The sequence below is a fragment of the Eupeodes corollae genome, chromosome 2 (assembly GCF_945859685.1).
Source record: "Eupeodes corollae chromosome 2, idEupCoro1.1, whole genome shotgun sequence".
Classification (NCBI taxonomy): domain Eukaryota; kingdom Metazoa; phylum Arthropoda; class Insecta; order Diptera; family Syrphidae; genus Eupeodes; species Eupeodes corollae.
In genome coordinates this window covers 89746680-89769931 of record NC_079148.1, presented here as the reverse complement: position 1 = coordinate 89769931, position 23252 = coordinate 89746680, and the positions used below count along the sequence as shown (strand labels likewise).

Sequence of the window (23252 nt, the reverse complement as noted above, 5' to 3'; positions counted from 1 at the left end):
TAAATTTCACCAAGCATATTGTTGTTTTTTTAGTGCCTCTCTTTCATCGATGTCGTTTATTCCCGATATGAGACACAGCCGGCGATCAGACTCACCACAGCACTATCAAAATCCTTCGACTATTTCAACAACCAGCGGGCTAGGCTCAAACTTTACCACAAACACTTCAGCTATGCTCTCGTCATCTTTCACAAGCCATACACAACCGCCTTCACCATCGCCCAGACGCAAAATTAGTGCATCATCATTTACTGACAACATGGATTACTTGCGGGATAGAAACACATCTCCACTTCAAATGTATTTTGAAACGCGTCCTCCGAATACAATCTATACGCCAATCGCTCAACGTGCAGGATATTCAGGTAAATTAAACTTTATCCTTTATTTCAGATATTTTTAGATATTAATAATGTTTTTTAAAGGTTCAAATTACTTTCCATACCAACCGGAAGAAAATCTTTTGTACGAACGAGATTGTAAGTCGTACCCTGAGTCTTACGATAGTCCTATACGTCATAATCGGTTGCCTAGCTACCATGGCTATACGTATGATCAACAAACAAGAACACCTCCTCCTCGGGTACCACAAATGGGAATAACAGCCGCTGGCCATCGTCGCACTCCATCAAATGTGTCAAATAGTTCATATGTAAGCCAGTCATTCAGTGTGGACCCACACGAGCTTCAAGATTTATATAGGTTCAATGCGCTTGGCATTCAGCCAGAACCTTCGCGGGAAGTATTTAAAGGATCGCCTAACAGGAACAGGATTAGAGAATACGAAAACTTGTCTTTCTTCAGCGGCAGTAGTCCTCATCGTCAAACAACTGGCGGAGCAGTCCCTGCTTCGGGGCTGCCACATTCAATGAGTTCTACGCCACGTCGCGATTTATCGCCTCTAGTCATCCAAGAGCGACCCGACAGCCTTTCGTTCGAACATAGTGATGGAGGCATTAACGGAGGTAAAAATAATCTACGATCAAGTTTGAAAAAGTACTATAGAGTACAAAATACAAATGGCTCCACTGCTTGCACACCAAATAATCCAACACCACCAGACTCACTGACAAGTGACGACAGTTCGTATATGAGCGCTAAGGAAGGCTCAATTTCTTCGCAACACAGCAGAGTGAGATTTAGTCCGGAATCTTTCATGGATGTCACGTCTCCGGGAGCTCATGATTACACTGGCATTATCGGCCAAGAGAGTAGCACCAATTTAAATGGTATTAATCGAAGAGTTTCAAGAAGTCACATCGGTGATATGATATCCTAGCAGTGCTTTGAAACTGCTCCACCAATTGCAATACATCGCTGGAACTCTGGAAGGCGGTCAAGATCAGCAACTTACGAGTATAAGCTTTAAAAACCGAATAATTATTATAATACATATATAATTTCTTCACTGTATGTATGCTTGCAGTTTTAACATACAGTTCCTCTATCTGCAGAAAACCTTTAAAGTAAAATAATATTAATTGTTATACAAAAAAATAATAATAATTAAATAAGCCAATGTAAAGTTTTCTTTTTTTGTTTTAGACATTTAATAACAAATCTATAAATACAATAACTATTACCGATATTAGCATATAGAGGTTTCGAGTTAATAATTGCTAAAAATTTGCGTTTTTTATATTAATAAATAAATATAAACATTCTGAGCGGATGTCATTGACTGATTTGAGATATGTTTATTTTTAGACTTATTTGTGTATATAATAATAGATATGAATTATTTGTCTTTCTACCTGTCTGATACACTTTCATTTTTCAACCTTATACAAATCTCCAGTAATAACAAATAAATGGTTCTAAAGTTGTACGTGGAAGTCTTCAAAAAATGATGATATGTTTCTGAAATAATTGCCAAACTTAGTGTGTCTGAATTAGAAATCGTAATTTCATATTCGATTCTAGATTCACTTCCTTGTCCTTCGGATGTGGAACTTCAACGGCAGCGTATGATAAGCTCATTAAATTCTGATCTTGACAGCATTATCTAATGGGGAAAAAAACTCAATACTGTCTCCTGTCGTTAAAGCGTAACGCACCCCCAATTTTACTATCTATGAGTGGCACTTGCATCCAGGAAACCAATCAACTATCAGTACTCGGTATTTGTATTACAGATCACCTCTTATGGAATGATAACATATTCGATATCGCCAAAAATGCTGCCAGGTGCTTAGGATTTGTCCGACGATGCAAGAAATGTTTCACCCCTTCTGATCTGGCTGTAATTTACAAAGCCTTTATCCGTCCAAAGCTTGAATATAATTCGCATATCTGGGCAGGTGCCCCTAAAACATAAAACTATAATCGAAACATTTACATCTGCATCGCTAGAACACCGCCGCAATGTTTCATTCATTTCGTTGTTTTATCGATATTTTTACAAACAATGTTCTGTCGAATTAGCCAGTTACATTCCCTCCCTCAAACTGTTCAGCCGTAATACTCGCACTTCTAGGAATGCTCATCAGTTTACCCTTGAGCCCAATTTCGGGCGTACTGTCAAGTATAGAGATTCTTTCTTAAATCGCACATCGAGAATGTGGAATGCTTTCGCCAACTCTGTTTTCCCTCCCATTTTGATGTTCAGAACTTTAAAACCAATGTGCACCGGTATCTCCTTTTAAATCCTTCCCTATTTTCCTAACGCTCGCAGTGTGTTTAAATATAAACATATAAAGGCACTAAATATAGAGAACCACCCTAGAAAGCTTTTAAAAAATTGCTCAATTAATTCCTCGTTGTCATGGCTTGAAAAATAAAAGAAACAACTATGTACATATTATGTACGCTACACATTTATATTTTTTAACAAAATAATATTTAAAACTTAATTATATAACAAATACTTTAACAGTACCAGTACCTACATAGATTTTAAATCTTTTCTTAAAATTTTCCCCGAGGGATTTTTAGGAAGTTCATCTATGAACTGGACTCCACCTTCCAGGTGTTTATAATGGGCTACCTTTTCCGCTACAAACTCCTTAATTTCTTCTTCACTAGCTTCAACATTCGGTCTTAAGACTACAAATGCCTTTGGTAGTTCGCCATGTTGACTATGTGGTATACCAATGACACCAGCTTCCAAGATTTTTGGATGACTCCGAAGGCATTCTTCAAGCTCTGCTGGTGGTACTTGGAAGCCTTTAACTTTAATCAGTTCTTTCATGCGATCGGTGATATAGAACGAACCTTCTTCATCGTAATATGCTACGTCTCCAGTTCGTAGCCATCTCGATGAGCCAGGAGCACCTTCTCGGAATATATCTTTATTTGCTTCTTCATTATTTAAATAACCGAGCATTGTTTGAGGTCCTCGTATTAATAGTTCACCAGTTTGGTTTGGACCCAAACCCTTGCCGTCATTGTTTTCCAAAGACACGATTTTGCCGTCCGTACTTCCAACTAGTTGACCGATTGAGCTGTACTTGGTAAAGTTATTAGGTGACATCAGGGCAACAGGAGATAATTCAGTCATGCCATATCCTTGCATAAACGAGCAATTGGGAAACCTTTTTGAAGAATTTAATGGTTTGAAATATGGATTGTTTGTGTATTTGTATATGGTTGGGCTTACTTTTTTAACATGCGTTCAATATCCGACTGGCCAATCGGTGCTGCTCCACACATAATCATTCGAAGATTAGGAGCATGTTCCGCCGTAACTTTTGGTGAGTTGGTCAAAAAATTGGCTAAAAAGTTAAAGTTAGTTTGTATGCATTTTTAAAAGAACTTTTGAAATTAACTTACCGATTGGTGGTACCAAATTTAAGGAAGTGCCTTTAAAGTCATAAAGAGCCTTTATCAAATCATCAGGCTTGAATTGAGGGAGTGTAACTAATTTAATACCAAGAAATAGCTTCGACAACATAACAACCGTTAGACCGTATATATGGAAGAACGGCAAGACACTTGGTACAACCTCCTGGTGCGTTTCGGTAGTTTCTTGCAAAATGGTTTCATATGGAAACTTTGCTTGTGTTTGTTCGCAATTTATTGTTATATTGTCGTGAGACAATTGTACACCTTTTGGAAGTCCAGTCGTGCCTGATGAAAATGGCAGAAAAACGACGTCATCGGGGTGGGTTCCCGTTTCTTTTAAGGTACTATAGTCTACATTGGTGGTGTTGATTAATTCAAAAAAGTCAGCTGCACCGGCTGGAATTGAATCACTGTTGCTTGTCCGAATCGTAATGATGGGTATATTTTTCTTAGCCACAGCACAAGCATCTTTAAGTACTTGGTAGTACTTCACAGTACCAATTATACATTTTGCATTGCTCAATGTAAGTTGCCTTCCGATTTCCTCTGTAAATAAAATGTTGAAGTTCCAATTTTAATTTTAATTTAAGTTTTTTAAAATGCATGAAGATAAACGCTTTATATAACATATAACGAATGTTTATATTTTGTTTAGATGTACCAAACAAATAGTATTAAATTATAACTTCGAGTCGTACCTTTGCAACTGGCTGAAGACCTATAGAGAGTTGTCTAACTGATATTTAGCACTTAAGCAGCCCATTGTGGTTAATTAAGATAGTTAATATAGTATATATGTATTTAAAAAAACTTTTGTTTTGTTTAAAAGGCAATGGTCAATGTTTATGTTGTTATGCAATATGATTTTCAAATTAAAGCACGCTATAATATTCTGATGGAATAATCTACTCGCGCAATATAATATAATTGACGTTTACAATTATGCAAATAGGAACAAAATAGAAAAACTACGTTACACCTATGCGTTCCATGCCTTTGTAATATGTCTCGTCTACAAGCAGCTTGCGTTAAGTTTGGTGTTTGAAAACCGTGTGTTGTTTTAAAAGCTCATGCCTATCAATAATTTTAAACTGAGAACGAAAAATAATAACAATCTTATTCAAACATTAATTTGTAAAGGGTGAAACGGCTAATGTTTCAAACTTAATCATACATAATGTACGAACTCATCATATCCTTATAGAATGTCCCCACAGGATTAGCTAGTTTCATATGTGAGACCGAGAGTTCAACAGTTAGTCGTTTAACTGAAATTTTCATTAAGTTCGAACATATTTTTTGTTAACATCACTATTAACACGAGACTGTGATAGAAATTGCGTTTCACTGAAATCTTCGTCTTTTAAACGTCATCTGTTAGGGCATATTTTTGCATATTTCACTGAAAATGCATATTTTTTCATTTTTGCTTTCAAAAGGCATATTTTTTTGCATATTTTTCTTTTTTTGTAAAGGCAGGCAATAAAAACAAATCATTAATAGGTACCAAGAATGAAACACAACAGTTTTTTGGACAATCTTCGAGTGATTCAAAAAACATACAGAGTTTGAAAAAGATTTTTGTGGTGCTTTTGTGTGGGCAGATATACCCTTGTTCAAAATTCGCATCTTTTTTGGAAAAATATACCGAGCACAAAATTCCTTGTACAAAAAAACAATCGATGCAATCAAATTCAAAAACAAAATAAAAAATGGATTTGTATGGGTTTCAATGGACGCAGCAAACAGATATGTTGCAAATGTTATCATTAGAATTTTGGATCCAGATGAGACGTTCGCTAAAGAAACATATGTACATATGTATTAAATGCAGCTCAACTGGAAATGATAAATCACTCAACCATCATCGCCCGGCTCTTCGATCCTTCGGTTAGATTTCTGGGTGAAGATTTTAACAAAGACTCGATCTTACTTTTTTTTTTATCAGTTGCTGCTCCGTATATGGCAAAAGCGGCAGAAGCTATTCAAATTGTACCCAAAAATAGTGCATGTACCATACCTCGCACATGGGCTTCGCCGAGTATGTGAACAAATTAAAAGTGATTATGCTGACATTGACCGCTTTATAGCAAATAAAAGAAAGTGTTTTGAAAAGCTCCATCCAGAGTGAAAACTCTTAGACATAGAATCTGGATGCGAACTTAGTCCACAACCAATCATAACGTGAGAGGGGACATGGCTCGAAGCAGTGAACTACTACGCCAAGCATTTTGAAAACATTGTTCGGATTTTTGATACTTTTTTTTGCATCAAGCTATGGTTTTGTAGTAACATCAACTTCAAAAATTGAATCACGTGGTTTATCGATCAATTTCAGCACATGAATTATAAGTCATGCGATGAAGACAATCTACAGCATTAACAGCAAGACCTTATATGTACATAAATCAGTGAAGTCAAAAATAGAACATGTAATGAAAAAAATGCTGGCTTCGAAAAACTAAAAATAATTGCAATGGCTTTGTGAGGAGGAAATCCATAGCAGTAGAAGAATTTACAATTGCTGAAGTTTTAGCATTCAAATACGCTCCGATCAGTTCTGTAACGTTTAACGAAAATTTGTAATAAATTTTCTTACTGATCTCTGACATTAAAAAATTTCTTTTATTCAAAAATTAATTTGCTTCGTTAACTTTGTTTTTCTTTCCTTAAATAGTATATGTATGTGTGCGAAGTTGAACTATTCTTTTTTTGATTGGTATTGTTCTTATCAATTAATTTCCTAAAGCAAATAACGCTTTTTATAAATATCTTTTACATTTATTGAGCATATTTTGAGGGAATATATTTGGTTTTTAAGAGTATTATAAGAGCTTAAAACTAGTTTTTTATGACATATTTTTGGTTGCCCTAGTAATAAGAAACAGGTAATGTTTAATTAGAAATCTTTAATGTTACTTTTTTAGTTTGTAACTATTTTTGCCAATGTTGATATTCAACATTTTAGTATTAACTGCTCAAAGTATTATAGGTTTTTTTTTTAAAGTCAATTGAACTATGTCATAGGCGGGCACATAGTAAGCTACCTGACCTAACTTTAAGTTATGCCTCTAAATTGTAAAAACAACCAAAAACGGGGTTTTTAAATCTAAGTTAAAACTCAAAATATCTCTATCAACAATAAATGGTATGATGGCTTTAAAAAGTATAAATCTTACTTTTTTATATAAAATTTAAATTGTCATTATTTTTGAGTTTTTTTTTTTTGAATGTACATACATATATAAAGTTTCGAGAAAAAATTTAATTTGATACTTTTTGGACTTATACCCCTATTACCATTGGCGAGTCGAATGAATATGACGTGTGAGTGTAAACAAATTGGTCGCATTCACAAAGCTAGTGGCTACGTAGTCAAGGGATTCTGATTGGTTAAATCTAACTACAACAGTAGTCGAAATTTCGCCTCCGACGTAGTGTAAAAATTTCGGCTACAAAGTTAGTGTACACTGGTTTTGAAGTTTCACAATCAGCTGGTCGGTTAGGACACAAGAATTCAAAATGAAATGATTCTTTCGGAATTTAAATACAAATATAAATCAATCAAATTATACCTTCTATTTGGTTTTATTGAATTAAAATCATTAATATGACAGTTCTGGATTGACTATCTTTGTAGCGCAATTTTGCATTCACAAAGCTAGTTGAATTTTGACTACGTATAGCCACTTGCTTTGTGAATGCGCCCATTTGTGTTACCGTTGGTGAATTGAGAACCGTTGATTCGACTTAAATGTCATACATTTTCGAAGATTAGTCTCACTGTATTGTCGTTATCGAATGGTCGTTGATATGAACGTCATTCGTGTTATTATTTGTCGAACTTTCATATTGTGTGAGAAACGGTCGAAGCTTATATAAAAGAAATGTCAGAAAATAAAACAATGTAAGTTCATATGTATATTTTATTTCTTTTATAAAATAACATGAATCATAGCATTTTTATTCAGCTGCCAGAAAATATTTTATGGTCAGATGCCTTAAAAACATGCACTGATGACGCAACTCAATCGGAGCAATGATTCCTATATGGGTTATTTGTTCCACTAACAAATGATTTCGAATCCAATCTCTAATTTCAAGTTTTAATGAAATTATATAAATAATTCAACTGAATATTGAAGAAAATGATTATAGATTTGGTTACGGTTTGAATTAAAAAAAGATCCACATCATTAAGTTAGATAACATCAAAAAGTTTCGTGTTTTTTTCCGAATTTTAAAAAGTGATAATTAAAAAACCTGGAGTGATACATTTATTTTGAAGGCGGATTTGAATTAAGGCCACCAAAACCAATTGCAAAAGTGCAATTTTAATGCCAGTAAAAATACGTTGTTAACCAGTGTAATTAATTTGAAGATCACCATTCTGAGGACAAATACTTTCCCTTCCATTTATGTAGGGTAAAAATAGTCCGCCTATTCAACGAAGGATAAGTAGAATACAATTTCAGGAGAAACATCATCTTCATAATCTTTAAAAAATAAATCTATATTCCTCTATGATAAAACTTCCTTTCTCCAAGGAGAAATTATTTTTGAGGGAACAAATATCAAATGTCTTATTTCTAATGTATTTCTACTAGCGGATATAATGTTGCTCTTCACATACACACATAGGTATGCTAGAGGCAAGAAATGGACCTGAGAAGGAAAAGAACTGGGGCCTGATTATGAGGTTCTCGGCGGATCGTCATATTTCCTTATTAACGAATTCACGGCGAAGCGACAATAGTACACGGGGCAGGTTGAGATGCCATAAGGGACTTGAAAGTAAGGCAAGTTTCTAGCGTCTGATTGGCCAGCTGCCAATAAATTACCTTCCAATTAAGGCAACTTTAGTGGAAAGTTGACTGAAGAAAAAGAAAAGAAAAATTTTCCTAAATAATAAGTCATGTCTACTTCCATCAAAATGACAGTTGATCATGCTTTTTCATTTAACTGAAAGCTGAACTTTATTACTCTATGATTTGTTTATTTTGTGCACAACTCCATTTAATGTTTTCTGTAATAAATGGTTTCCTTGTCAATTCGGAAAAGAAATATTTCTTTACAATATAAAATACAAATCGTAATGGATTTGTAGCTTGTCTGATGAGTGTTGTATAGATAATAATGTGTTTGGTAGGTCTTGTACTATGAACTTAAAGTAGAGATTTATGAAGTAAGGTTCTGAATTTGAAATTCATGACACTTGAAAAACTAACTAGTTACCTTCGTTAAAATTTGGGTTCAAAGAATGAAGTTGACTTCAAATGTAGTCCCTTATGTTTTCTGAACCTGCCCACTTTTGGTTTGACTTTTTTTTCCTGTATTCCAGTGTTTTGACACACTTTGACACGAATCCATAAAATCGAACAGTGAAAAATAATAAACACTTTCACCTCTCAATCCGTCAAAAAAAAGCTTTCGGATTTGAACTCGCTAACAAACAATTCAAAAATAAGAAGGAAGGCAAAAGAAATAGCTGAAAAATGGCAAACTCGCTAGCAAAACGATAATCAGGCCCTGGATAAGTCCAGGAATATATTTTTTTAGAAGTTAAACTGACACCCAAACTTTCCCTTAAAGCTATCAATGGAATTTTTTTTTTCTCAAGAAATACTAAAAAAGTACATCGCAGCAAGTGTAGTTTATTTATGATTTTAAGCATTAGCTAGATTCATATCCATCCAATCTAAATATGGTTGAAATCAAAACCCTTCTAAACGGTGATTGATCTGGATTACTCTTGTAAAATATCTAAAAACTGTCTGTAAATATCTGCCTCAATACTTATAAGTTTATGTGCGATATATTGTTATGTTCTTATTAATAATGAGGTAGATATTATATTTTCTATGTAAATATATGTATGTACTTGTACATATGTAATTTCAATTTTTTAAATTGGTATTAATAAAGATTACAACTAACTAATTACATCAACAAATACTCCAATATTTTCCACATCTTCTTTTCTCTATGTTTATACTTCTTTGAATTCTATTTCCTGTTTCGTTTTGGAGCTTTTTGCACTTTCCTTAGTTAAAAAAGTCTCAAATTAAGTTTTATACTTAATAATAGTATAAAAGTTAATGGGCTCAGCTTGGTACCTACCTGCTGTATAAAGTGGATTTACAGTGGTTACCGCTAAGCCAGCTTCAACTGCACCCAATGAAGCTATTGGAAATTCTGGTAAATTCGGCAAGCAAACAGCAAGTACATCCCGTGGATTAAGCTTGAACTTATGTTGAAGTTGTATAGCTAAAGCAGCACTCGAATCGCGCAGTTTAGCATATGTATATTCACGTCCTGTGATTACACAAACCTAAAAGTAAATACAATAAAATAATCTAGTTTAAAAAATATTGTATATGTATATTCTAGATAATGTAAATTTTATATTTTTTAAGTAAAACTTATAAGAAATGTTTAAAAAATTAAAGACCTGGGGCCCTACTATGTAACTCGATTCTACTTACTTTTCAAATCGTACTACGCATGAAAGTAGATTTGGATAACGGTTATACCAACTTGTTTTAAAAAAATTTTGTACTTTCGAACGAGTATCGCGTTTTTTAACACCATATCATCCGACATGACTACTCGCAAAGGACAAAATGTTGTTCCGATTATTATCTAGCTGATCAAGTTATCAGCAAACCAAATCGGTGGTATCAAGAACTTTGGACCTGCACAGCAAACCATGTCAAAAATAATTGCTGAAGTTTTGACTTCAATCGAAAGAGCCATGTGCCCGCTGATGATGAATTTTTAAATGAATGAAAGTCCAAACGCTATTTTTGGCAAATATCACGAATTCCAGCTGTAATTGGGGTGGTAGATGGAACTCAGTGAGCATCTCTTCTTCAACATGAAGCTTAAAAATAGCATTAATGCCATATATTATTATATTATAAAGGTGCATACATTACACATGTACGCACATATATTATTTCATTTTTTTAAGATTTTTGACCATCAAATTTTCATTAGGTCGGTTAATGCCCGATGTGGAGGGGCATGGCATGATTCACACATATGGGCTTTTAGTGCTGAAAGAGCATATTTAAAACGGGGTTGCGAAAATGGAGAAACAACTTCATGTATCTTAGGTTAGTAACATAAAAGTCTTGATAGAAAATATTAAACATTAGTTACTCAAATATTTTCATAGGAAATTCCGTGTGCCCTTGGAGCCTTGGATTATCACACCATATAGAACTCCAACTCAAGGTTCTATTGAATCTGAATTCAATAAAAAGCATTCGATTTCAAGGTCAATAACCAAATGAGTTTTTGGTCTCCTGAAGCCAAGGTTCCGATGTCTTTTATCGGTTGGCCAGAGAATTGCATTATTCGCCCGGGATGGTAGCACAAATTATGAACGTTTGTTTTGCACTTCACAACATCCACTCAAAGTCCCATTACCTGAACCTGTTTAATAATAAAACACAAAAAGTTTCAATGAAAAACTTTCAAATTCAAATTAATAATTTATAACATTTTATTTACACCTTGACAAAAAAACTTCGTTAGCAAACACATTTGATGTAGAGAGATTATTTTGATTTTGTCTTGTTTTGAATTCTACTTTCGAGTTATGTTCATAGTTCCTCGTTTATTCAAAAGTTCATTTTTCGAATTCGAGCAATTCAGTGTAGAACATTTTTTCAGAATAGTCTTCATTTAAAGTGATTTTTCAATGCTTTTTAATCAAAAAATTTCCTTCAAGTTAGTCAGTCTCTGAGATTGATTATTCAATTTATTTATTCTATATTTTATTAAATTATTGAGAGTTATACAAATTAATTACTTATTTTCAATTAACCACACAAACTTAAATTGAAATCATAAAAACGACGCTATCTCAAATCAAAAACCTTTGACCCCTCATTTAGTTACGTAAGTTTCATAGACACCTACTTTGATAAGATTCGTTTACATGTTAAACAACAATTCAATCTGTCTAAATATGTACCTACATTTTAATCCGTATAATCATTGTATCTACCCACCTTACTAAAGCTGATACTGATCATAAAATATTTGCACTACAGCTGTACAGTAATGGATTTAGTTGAATAGAAAAACCATGGGAGTTTTTATTCTAATGTAAGGGCCCTGTTCTTTATGTTTTTATCTTAATAAAGTATTAAAAAATAAATTTATTAGGTGGAGCAGCAGTCCATTTAGGACTAGGCCTAGTGTTGTTAGGGATGGAGGGGATCCACAGTTTTAAGTCGAATACGAACGGCACTTTTCATGACAAGAATTACTCTTGGTGGATTTGTCAATTCCTTGTACTGTAACCAAAGGCGGATCCCCTGGGAGATAATTATTTTGTATAGGTATGACCCCTATTATATTTTGAATTATTTATTTTTTGTATATGAAAACAAAATTTGTATTTAACTTTATAAACTTTGTTGCAAAAAGTAACACTTTTACCTAAGGGCTGGACCAAGAACATATTATAAATCAGCCCTATTCCAAAAACTTAGCACTAATTCATCAAATTTTGATCAATGGACTATACAGGGTTATGCAGTTAAGTTGTGTAAGTACAGATTTTTTTGTAATTCACCAAAAGGTAGTTTGTTGTCAAAAACATTTACATTTTTTGTAAATTTAGTAATGATTTAAAAAATCATAAAATTGTATTCCAAGAAAAAGAACAAAGATTCATGTTTTTAAGATCTTCAATTTTACATTAAGTTCCTTTTAAATGCCTTAAACAGCCTTCAATTCCATCTTATTTTTTGTATGCACATAAATAGTGAACATTGAAGTAATTTTTACTTGCGACACATAGGAACTATGTATGTGGTAAGTATTGCATTCATACAAAATTTAGAATTAAAGTAAAAAAATGTTTATAACTTTTTCTAATTTATTCTTAATACGGCCTCTTTTTAAAAGAAAAAGAACAGCCGTTATTTTGTTTTTCAAATTTTTTTAAGAACTTAATCAGATTTCAATAATCTTGTCTTTCAACGCAAGCTCTTGTCGATGGTCAAATTTTCAAATTGAGGGCATTTTTTTTATGATCGAAAATGTCAATATTTTGTTGGCATTTAAATTTTTGAGAACTTTTTTTTTTTTTGAGGTATCGCAGCCGGGCAATTTATTTCTTTCAAAATTTATTTTCTGTTGAACAAAAATTCTAAGGTTGTAACAAATTAAAGAAATCTACATTTTGAAGAGAATCTGCTTTAGATGTTCTAGAACTGAGACTTAAACACGAATTTCAAGAATATAAATGTCCCAAAAACAGCAAATGTGACACTTTTGTTAAACTAAATGACTAATTGAAAAGCACAATGCTTGAGAACTGAAGTAAAAAGAGATTCTGAACCTTGCTGGACGATAGCCTTTTAAATAATTTAATAACTAAAGTTGTCATTTTAGCCCCTGAATTGTGTACATTTAAGGTTAAGATGCACATTATGTTATTTAAATTTTGCTAGTTTTCTTTAGAACATTTTTAAGCGGCAAGTAAAAACTCGTCTATATGCTAACTGCGTGACCACCCCTCCCCTGATTAAAAATCTGGATCCGCCCTTGGCAGTACCCGTAAAAAAACCTTAGGTGTCAAATGCAGGGTTTGAACCCAAGACCTTTGGCATGGTAGTCTTACGCATTAACCACCACGGGTACTAACCGCATGAAATAACAAAATGTTAGGTCTTTTGAAATGATTCAGTTAGCCAAAATATACGACTAAAAATCTCACAATATTTGGACAAGCTTAGCTACTCCTACTTAGGTACTCTGAATTAATAACCCAAACTATAACCGTTGGTGCGGTTATAATTCGGTAAACATTTTGTGAAAAAAGCAAAGACTAAAATAGAATAGGAATATCGGTACGCTTTTTTGCATTTAGACATTTGAGAGATGGTCTTAAAAATAATTGTGGTAAATATATACATAAAATAATTGATTTGACTTGGGTCATTTTTGTCACACCTTTGAAATTTTTTACTTTATTCATCATAATATAATGTATTATGTTTAACATAATGCTTCTACACCCCCAAACCTATCTTTTCATACATGAAAGCCTATGAAACGCTTTAGCTTCTTTGGCAACTTTCAAACATTCATTATTTTTGGTTTACTCAAAATTAGTTTTCTTACCGTTGCCGTTTTGTTTTCCCATTTTTTAAAGTTTTGCCACACATATTTATCCAGAGTCATATTTTGAATTGTAACTGGTTCCATTGACGAACTCTTCCAGTGTCCTTCCTCATTGCTATAATGAAGATTTTTATCTCCATCTCCAGACCTTTCTGTGGCAATATTACCCTGATATCTTTTCTCACCCTTTGATGTCGAAGCTGTCGTTGAACGCAAAACATTTAAGCATTGTGTCGTCAGACGAGTAGATGTTGTTCGGATCATTGCACTCAATCAAAATCAAAAAGTCTGAAAACAAATTGTTAGCCGGACAAGGACAATAACAACAACAATTTTGATTGCGACTTTTCAACTTTAAAGCGACAAATTTTAAGGTTTTTATCTGTAAATAAAAATAAATAAAAGACAAAGTACGATTATAAAATTATCTTTATTATTTTTTACAATCTTTTTCAAAGATAAAGCTCATAAGGGAAATGATAGGCAGTTTTCAAAATATAAAATGATCGTAATGTGCGATTTATTGTAATAATAGTATTGTTTATTTTTTCTAAGATGATATAAAAATTTGTGTTTTTTTTATGCGGTTACATGTTTGTTCACATGTTGTTATCTACTTATAAAATGTTCTCCCTAGAAAAATAACACTAATAAGCCAATATTTAAGCAGCTAAGCACATTGAGAACTTACAAAGGTATTATTATTTGAAGTTAGTCACAAAATAGTAATGAGAGAACCCAACTTATAATTTACTTAATGCATAGGTACGTCCACGATCTTAGAATGCATTTTGAACTACCAACATTTTGAATTTTCAAACACCAAAATGTCATAAGCCATTTTGTTGCCTTTTCAAAAGATTAAGATATTCAAATCTAGCCTTTTCATTTGTGCATGCATTTTGTACGCAATTAAAATAAAATATGCAATTCTTAAACTGCGGAAAACAACCAAAAACAGGGTTTTTAAGCCTAAGTTAAATCTCAAATTTTCTCTTGAAAAAAAATTGTATGATGGATTTTGAAGAGTACAAATCTTTCTCTTTCAGATACAATTTAAACTATTTTGGTATATCTTACATAGTTTCTGTAAATTCTCATTAGTTTTGAATGTTAATTTTAACCTATATGAAGTTTCGAGAAAAAACTTGATATTAATTTGGAAAAAACGTTATGGACTTAAGCGTAAGTGCTGATTTAGAATCAAAACTCTATTTTTAACTGTTTGCTCAAGTTTTAAAAATATTCGTTTTCAACATTGCTTTTATATATGTATTTTTATTCATTTCAAAAACTTGATATAATAGAATTTTTTAGACAACAGATTCGTTACAAGAACAAAAATTACTTCAAACCTTTTTGTCTTAGATAAATAACGCTTGTCGACAAGATTTTCATTAAAATCGACAAGAGTGCATTAAAATTGCACTCTTGCAATGAGATTTTTGGCCTTTGGTATTCAGTTTCAATATTTATATTATTTCATATAATATTTGAAAAAAAAACTTCAAATGTAGTTTGATTTCACCTGTCTTACAAAAATCTAAAAGAAATCTATGCTGAAATGGTTTTCAGCAGAAAAAGGCAAAACGGTTGAATGTTATTTTTTGACTTTTTGACTATTTATCGACTTTTTGAAATATTTGAAAGAATGTTAGAATAATGTTGAAAACGAGGATTTTTTAAAACTTGAGAAAATATTTAAGATTAGAGCTTGGATTCTAAAAACTGGTGCTAAAAATTAAGTCCAAAACGTATTTTTCAAAACAAATTTTACTAAAAACCTAAAATAGATTCAAATAAAGACCCATAACTATTTAGAATTTCCAGAAAGTAATTAATATACTAAAATACTTTAATTGAATCTCAAAGAGAACATTTTTACTTCAAAAAAAAATTAATTAAACAATGGTTAGCAACTTGTGGTAACTTATTTATGTAAAGTGAGAAGAGGATTGGTCCAAGGATAGATCCCTGTTGCACTCAAAACATTGAGAAATGTGGACGAATATCCATTGGCCACCTCGCATTGTTGCCTTCCGTTGAGATACGAAAGAAAAAGCTTACAGGACTCTAAAAAAAAAACAAAAGTTCATTCGCGGCTTTCTACAAAGAATTGAGTGGTTAACATGATCCCCTTTGATTTTCAGCTGCACCTAGGTCGAAAACCAGACTGACAGGTACTTAACAAGTTGTTTACTGTAAGATTTGTATGTTTTATCTACAATTTATCTTCTCTGTACACATTTAAAATCAGAAAATTAAATTAACCCCTAATTCTGAGTATTTATAAATGTATTATAAATAAAAACAATTATTTTTTTAAAATCTTATCTTGTATTTTTATTTTTTTTTTTTAATTTTAAATTTAAATAAAAACCAACTAAAAAGTTTACTACGAATTTGAACACATCATCAATGATTTAAGTTTTAACGTCACTTCCTTTATAAAAAAGAACAAAGTCTGCCACCTTCCAATAGAAATACCGTAAATAGAAAATAGGCAATCATCAGCCTTAGGTTAAAGTGTTTTCCAATGAATTGTTTCATATTGATATTAAAAATAAGAGTATTTCTTAAGAGCAACCAGTGGATGTTTATTCAAAGTCTCGATTTGATTGTGCAGCACTGACACAGACACATCTTTCACATGTCTTAAAATGTCAAATTACAAGATCTGTGTTTACTTCTTCCAGAAATTTCACGTGCCGGAAACTTCTCTTGTTAAAATACAATTGTTTTGTTGCTTCCACCAATACCTTAAAATTCGAACTATCAACAATCATTAATTACAGCTTAGTAGCGTAGTTCAATCACCGCAACAGTTGTATAGGCCTTATTTTCGAAAGCAAATTCCAATCACACTGCTATTAACCAAAGACGTGACGAAACGAAACCACTTTAAGGAGGGATAGAATTTTTTCAACATTCATCGATCAGCTTGAGAGAAAACATACTTGCATTAGTATCCAGTTTTTTTTGTTAAAGGTGCATAGCACTGGTTTTGGATTTGAACTGCCCAAACTAGCTCAAACAAAATATCCAAAATGCACGTTTTTTGCTATAGAGACACAATGGTTGCATAAAACCCCATTTCTTCTCTTCTCTACAGAAATCTATGAACTCTTTTGAGCGTTTTTAGCAGTAAATTGGCCATTAAACTTATTTCAAAAAAGAGGCTGTCTTGTTTTAAACTTTAACAAAATGTTCATAACAATATTTTCTGTCAGATAAATAATTTGAAGGCAATATTTGTCTTTGTTCTCTTAATATTTGAGTCGAAACCATTTCTTATCAGTTTTTTGTTATTTTTGTAAACTTTCGCGTTTTGTCAAAAAAGTTATCAGTTGGATTTTTATATGAAATTAATTAAAAATTAAATTACAAAGTTTTATTTAACGTGATTTTTAGTGGAAAACAAATATCTCCAATTTTAGTTGCATTTCTTGAAAGTTTTTGTTTTGTGTATGAATTAATTTGAATAAAACCATTTTGAAGTCAATACCGTCAATATTTACCAATTTTACGTACTTTTTTGTAGAGTTTAATTTTTATGAACAAATCTGAACGTCGGTTATTTATACAAATGTTACCGAATGTCGAACACATTATTTCCTATGAGATGAAATTAGTTTAAAGCCAATATATGGAATTTTTGAAAACATTTTTGAGTCGAAAACAATTGTTTATAAAGTTGAAGTTCCATTTTTTAAGGTTTTTATTTGTTTTTTAAAAAAATACTATCCACTCGATTTCTCTCACAATTTGACTGAATGTTAAAAAAAAGTTATTTTCTATACGATAAAGCCAATATCTTTAATTTTTAAAAGGTACTTTAGTCGTAAATCAATTTTTATCAACTTTAAATAATGATATTTGTCAATTCAATTTTGCTCAAAATTTTACTAGATACACGTTCTTTTCCGTTGGATAAAATTATTTTGTAGATAAAACCTTTTTTTTATTTATAAAAAACCAGTTAGTCACAATATACATATAATATAAAATGAATTCAAGTCGCTAGCGGTACTGGTTCGTGAGATATTTTGGGTTAACCAAAATGTTTACTTTTTTTAAAACTGCTATGGTGAAAAATCCACCCACTCTGTTTTGAAGTTAAAGTGCTTGAGATATGAATGACAAAAAAAGTTTCCCGGAGGTACATCTATCTAAAAATCTTATATTTTGATTGGAGGGACCTTGAAACGTCGATAAATGTCAAAATTTTCAATTCAACAAATCGGACCGATTACGATAACTTCATTTATGAAGTGAATAATTAAAAATAATCACAGAAACATTAACTAATTAAATGCTTTAATTATGCCTTACATATATTTCTATAACACAGACATTGTATATTTGAAATAATATCAAAGATTTATAATTATATTAATATGACATTAAAATGAATGAAAAATGAAAAATGTGTTCCCATACCTGAATATTAATATAAAATACATTTCTAAAAACACATGTTTTTTTATGGTAGCATATTTTTGCAAAAAGTAATATAAATGGGAACACATATTTCAAAGGTCTATTTCTTACGCTAATAAGGCTTAAATATAGAGTCAATTAAATTTCAAGTTTAACAACAAAAAACTCAAATGAATATCAAATCTAATGTTTGGAAAACTAAAACTCATTGAGGTTTATGATACCTAAGTTATTATCGTTGATGATAAGCAAAAGTGAAGTCATTAGTCCTTGACTTTTTAAATGGTTCAATAATTAAAAATCATATGTATTTGTTCTTCAAAGAAATGTCTAAACTCGAGCCCTCTGAATTTTTGAATATAAGTGTACATAAACAACAACAAATAACTAACAAATTACAAAAAAAAACTTGACAATATGCCCTACAACTCTGTGGGCTATGTAGATAGAAGAGTGCCACTCTAATCATCTTGGGGCGGAAAGGAGCTTTGGCCTTGCATGTATAGTCAACTCTATTATAAACAAAACTGTTGCAAATTAAGATGTTTCGATACACGTCTTGCTTGAAAATCAGATCAGATATAAATTAATCTATTAATCAAAAAGTCACGCCCACAAACTTTAATTATGAGATAAAAGATATTAAATCAAATCTTAAAACTTACTAAATTCTTAAACAAAATAAAATATTGTTGTTAATTTAACCATATTCACCGCATTGAAAATCTCGAATGTTTTTGATTAAATAAATAATAGTATATTATTGGTGTTTGATAAGAGACACAATTTGGACTTTGCACTTTGAAACTAATTTTAGAAATGTGAAAATTGAAATTTTGGACTGAACTTTGGTAGAATTATTTAGCAAATTAATTGATATGTGTACAATTAAATATGTTATAAATGGTAGTACATAGGATACAGAAATTTCAATAAATGTCTAAGAAGTTGTGTGCCATTTATTTTCAAAATCAAACAATTTTTTCATTAAAAAAAAGATCGCGTGCACCAAAGAGTTAAATAACACAAAACACAATTATTGTCTTAACGATTAAGTTTCATTGATAACTATTTTTCCTTTTTTTTTTGTTGTTGCAAATTTGCATATCAAAAACATTGCACTCATTTAAAGTAGACCACAATAAATTGCACTTAAGTGCAATTCTATCACAATATCGTTCATTTAAATTAACCATAGATCTATCAATTTGACAGCTACTTGAATTTATATTATTTTAAATTGTATCAAATAAATCAAATAAAAAATCACCTTTATTAACTCCAGTCAATTATTATTTGTTTAATAATACCCCAACCAAATACTAGACATTAAAAATAACCACTTGGTCTTGAATTATGAGCACGAATATATAATAACAAAATTTCCTACCAAAATATAAATACAATATACAAAAATAAGAAAACAGAAAACAAAAACAATCAAAAATGTTTTCAATAAAACCCAAACCCGAACGAATGTATACTCTTCGAGTTAACTCGAAACAAACTGATTTGATATCAGCTAGAGACCAAACTTTCAGAGTCAAAATTCAAGTAGAAATAAACACCTTCAGACGAATACAGTGCCGCATTTAGTTAATAATAATATGAATGAAAAAAGTTACTAATGGACCACGTGGGTAAAGTTCATTCAAGTGTGCGCTTAACATATCCGTGTCTGATTGAACTTAATAATTGTAAAGGTGTTTTCAACTTCGTACTGACAAAATTAGTTACAGCCTACAGCGGCACAGTGGTCTAATTGCAAAAGCTATATCTAGCCTTTCAAACTTTATAACTAAAGCTAAAGCACGAAAGTGAAAAAAAAACTTACAATGTCTTGAAACCACGTCAGAAATTTGACGGAATCTTTTATGCAATCTTGAAATTAAGTATCAGGAAATGTAGCTGAACATTGGTTCTAAAGCTAAGTGCATAATATTCGATTGGAAGATCTTACAATATTGGCAGATTTTTCGCAAAACATATTTACCAATTTTCTAGCAACCATTCAAAAAATCAATTTTTTCTGTCCAAAGTGACAGAACATAAATTGGAAGTCAAACGTTGGCAAATTGTTCTATCAAAAAATTGTTAGACTTCTTGCAATTGTTTGCGACCGTCTAAACAACTATTTGGACGATTTTTACCAATTGGATATTGGATAATGTTCTTTCTAAATAACAACATATAATTTTTAGTTGGCGTAGTACCCGTAAGGTGATGGTTAGTACGTTGGACTGTCATGCAAGGGGTCTTGGGTTCAATCCCTGCCTGGCCACCTAATTTTTTTCACGGGTACTGCCTCTTGCGAGGAATTGACAAATTCTTCAAGAGTAATTCTTGTCATGAAAAGTGCTTTCTCAAATTATCCGTTCCGAATCCGCATATAAACTGTAGGTCCCTTCCATCTCTGACAACATTACTCGCACACAGGAATGGTTGAGAGTTGTAAGTCACTAGGCAATGGATCTTCATGGACTGTTGCGCCACCTAATTTACAATTTATTTATTTAATTTTTAATTGGCAGAAAACATACTTTTTTCGTTCTTGTTTCACTTTTTCTTTTATTTTAAATTTTTTTTTAATGTTTTTGCTCAACCTGTTATTTTCACTTCTAAAATAAATTTTCACATTCTCTATCATCTGCTGTGAAAATTGTCTTCCAATGAATCTAACAATTCTATTGTTTTCTTATGTCTACCAACCGTGTTAACAGACTAACAATAATTGAAAGAGACAAAACTGTCAGTCAGGGATTGTCAGTCAATTTTCTACCAAAAAATTGTCTTAATGTTTTGATAAAAACAACCAATTGATAGTAGTTTGCACTTATAAATTAAACAGTTCCGACAAAATTGGAATACAAGTTGGTTTGAGGAATGTCTCACTAATGTGACAGTAACGATCCGCATTAACTGTAACCTTTTGCCCATTTTCTTGGAAAAAATATTTGCATTTATGAATTAAAATGTTTGTAATTTTAATTAACTAGAAATTACACCTATTAAACAAATTTCCTTCAGTCCGGCACTGATAAAACGAAACAATTGCCATGATTACCACTCTTGTTTAAATTTTTTTGGTATTGTATTAGATGAAAAATGATCAAGAAAGCTCAAAACTTTTTGATTGACATTTTTAAAAACAATTTCATTTTATTCAAGCTAAAAAAAAAAACAATTTTATATTGGTTGTATAGTTTGGTCAAAAGACATCCAAGTGATATTTAAAGCTTTTCTCAACAAAATCCTGTGATCTAAATATGATAAACTGATCTATAATAGATACATTTCTAAGAAACACAAGATCTATATTTTGTAACAAATTAAATGTAGTAAATCCAATACTCACAATCAGAATATTCATTATGAATTGCGTTTTAATCATTATCTCCATATACAAAAATACCGCTCTGATCTATTCTATTCTTAGCTATCCAATTATTAAACCTAAATTTTAAAGAATTATTGTTTCGAGATTTGATTGTCTATTCGAAAAATACTGGTGCCTAGAATAGACTGAATCAAACATTTTAGTTAATTAAAAGTAGAACTAGGTCCAGATATGTTATCTTTGAATTAACGATTACTGGACGAAGTGGACCTTTGACCAATGCCTGTAAATTATCGTGTAATAAGAATTGTTTTTTATTTAGGCAATAGTTTTAGTAAAATATCTAAGTGAAGATATTCGTAATAAACAAATAAAAACAACTCCGGCTTATTGCAAGTACTTTTCATTTTAAAGGCTACTTTGATCCGAGTCGTAGTAAGCTTAGATAAAATAATGACATTTTATTAAAAATGCGAAAGTAAATTAAATCAAAAATAAATCTGCCCTTAAGTCTCTTTTAAGATTCAAAACCATACGTCTAAGATATTATTCAATACTGAGATTATGTATCTAAACCATTATACTCGTACAAATTGTTAAGTATCTCGAAAACTGCCTGGAACTCTATTTAAATTGTATGTTTAGTATGATACTTTGAAGAACGCATTCAAAGTGTTTTTGGTTTGTTAATCTTGTTTATATTGTATATAATATTATTATTAAGCTGTTTAAAATGTCGAGGCAATGACGCAAAGTTTAAGGTTTTACAAATTACCAAAATTGTGAAAGTTTTTTGTTTACCAAATCAGTAAACTGCTTACTCTTTTTTATTAAAAAACGAGTATCCAACCATGTTTAAAAAGTGACTGTTCATGAAAATAAACAAAGCAAACAAGTTTAAACGGCCCTATCCACTGCTTTTAACAATTTTTTTAGAGATATAAGATGTTTAAAATAAAGTAAGTAATCTTTTAATCTTAGTAAATTGATTTAACAATTTACTAAATCGTTTAAAATCTTGTGCCATGCATTTAACCGATTGTGATGATTATATTGCTGCACGTGTACGTTAAAATTTGTTTTTATAAACCTTAACAATTTTATTTAAAGATAAAAAAGTGGGAACCATAAGTTTTATTCTCTGCCTCTTTCTCGTCGCGGCGGCATTCCAAAAAACAATAGTGCTTCTCCGTCATCGCAGCAATCTTGTAGGTGGGTTAAGTTGATGCGGATGGAGATGGGGATGGAGGCCATCACAGAGCGAATTGTTTTTTAATTTGTTTATTTAAATCACATGGGATTGTAGATGTGCGACAGGTTTTTGGCCATTCAACCAAGAATGAACTTTGTACCATCACTCAGTTGAAATGGAACGAAGCTGAGTGAAAACTTAAAACCGAAAAGTGATCGCTTTTTCTGCGGCCGCGACTGGTGCGGCAGCGGTGTGGCTGGAGCGTGGCAGCCACTGCTATTCGAGTTTTCTAGTTGGATGTAGTGTTACCTAGCTTGATATCATATCTTTGATAGCGTGAAAAGAAATTCTTGT

The 23252-nt window shown here is 31.6% G+C and overlaps 2 protein-coding genes across 5 annotated transcripts in view; one reads left to right on the top strand and one right to left on the bottom strand.

Moving 5' to 3' along the window:
* The window catches only part of LOC129944124 (mitogen-activated protein kinase kinase kinase-like), a 41114-nt gene extending 39429 nt beyond the window's left edge, over positions 1-1685 (top strand). For both annotated transcript variants that reach the window (XM_056053320.1, XM_056053319.1), the window contains 2 exons: positions 34-365; positions 426-1685. In XM_056053320.1, coding sequence (XP_055909295.1) covers positions 34-365; positions 426-1279 — 1186 coding nt within the window. In that variant the 3' untranslated portion in view covers positions 1280-1685. The remainder of the gene's footprint in view (positions 1-33; positions 366-425) is intronic.
* Positions 1686-2794: 1109 nt separating this feature from the next.
* LOC129945881 (uncharacterized) lies at positions 2795-19890 on the bottom strand. 3 transcript variants are annotated; one of them, XM_056055833.1, is made up of 6 exons: positions 19760-19890; positions 13930-14311; positions 9904-10114; positions 3772-4329; positions 3599-3713; positions 2795-3533 (listed from the first exon to the last, which is right to left on the bottom strand). In XM_056055833.1, exons 2-6 carry the CDS (start codon positions 14191-14193, stop codon positions 2885-2887), a joined length of 1797 nt encoding a protein of 598 aa, XP_055911808.1. In that variant the 5' UTR covers positions 14194-14311; positions 19760-19890; the 3' UTR covers positions 2795-2884. The 3 variants fall into 3 exon arrangements, with proteins under 3 accessions (XP_055911808.1, XP_055911806.1, XP_055911807.1); XM_056055831.1 differs by having other exon boundaries at positions 19640-19879; XM_056055832.1 differs by lacking the exon at positions 19760-19890 and adding an exon at positions 19035-19453.
* Positions 19891-23252: the final 3362 nt, after the last annotated feature.

Excerpts from the sequence above, each read along its gene's own strand:
- LOC129945881 (XM_056055833.1), bottom strand. The coding sequence starts at position 14,193 with ATGATCCGAACAACATCTACTCGTCTGACGACACAATGCTTAAATGTT. Across the intron at positions 3,714-3,771 it reads AAATTTGGTACCACCAATCG|CCAATTTTTTGACCAACTCA; the intron begins GTAAGTTAATTT and ends TTAACTTTTTAG. Across the intron at positions 3,534-3,598 it reads ATTGAACGCATGTTAAAAAA|GTTTCCCAATTGCTCGTTTA; the intron begins GTAAGCCCAACC and ends TTCTTCAAAAAG.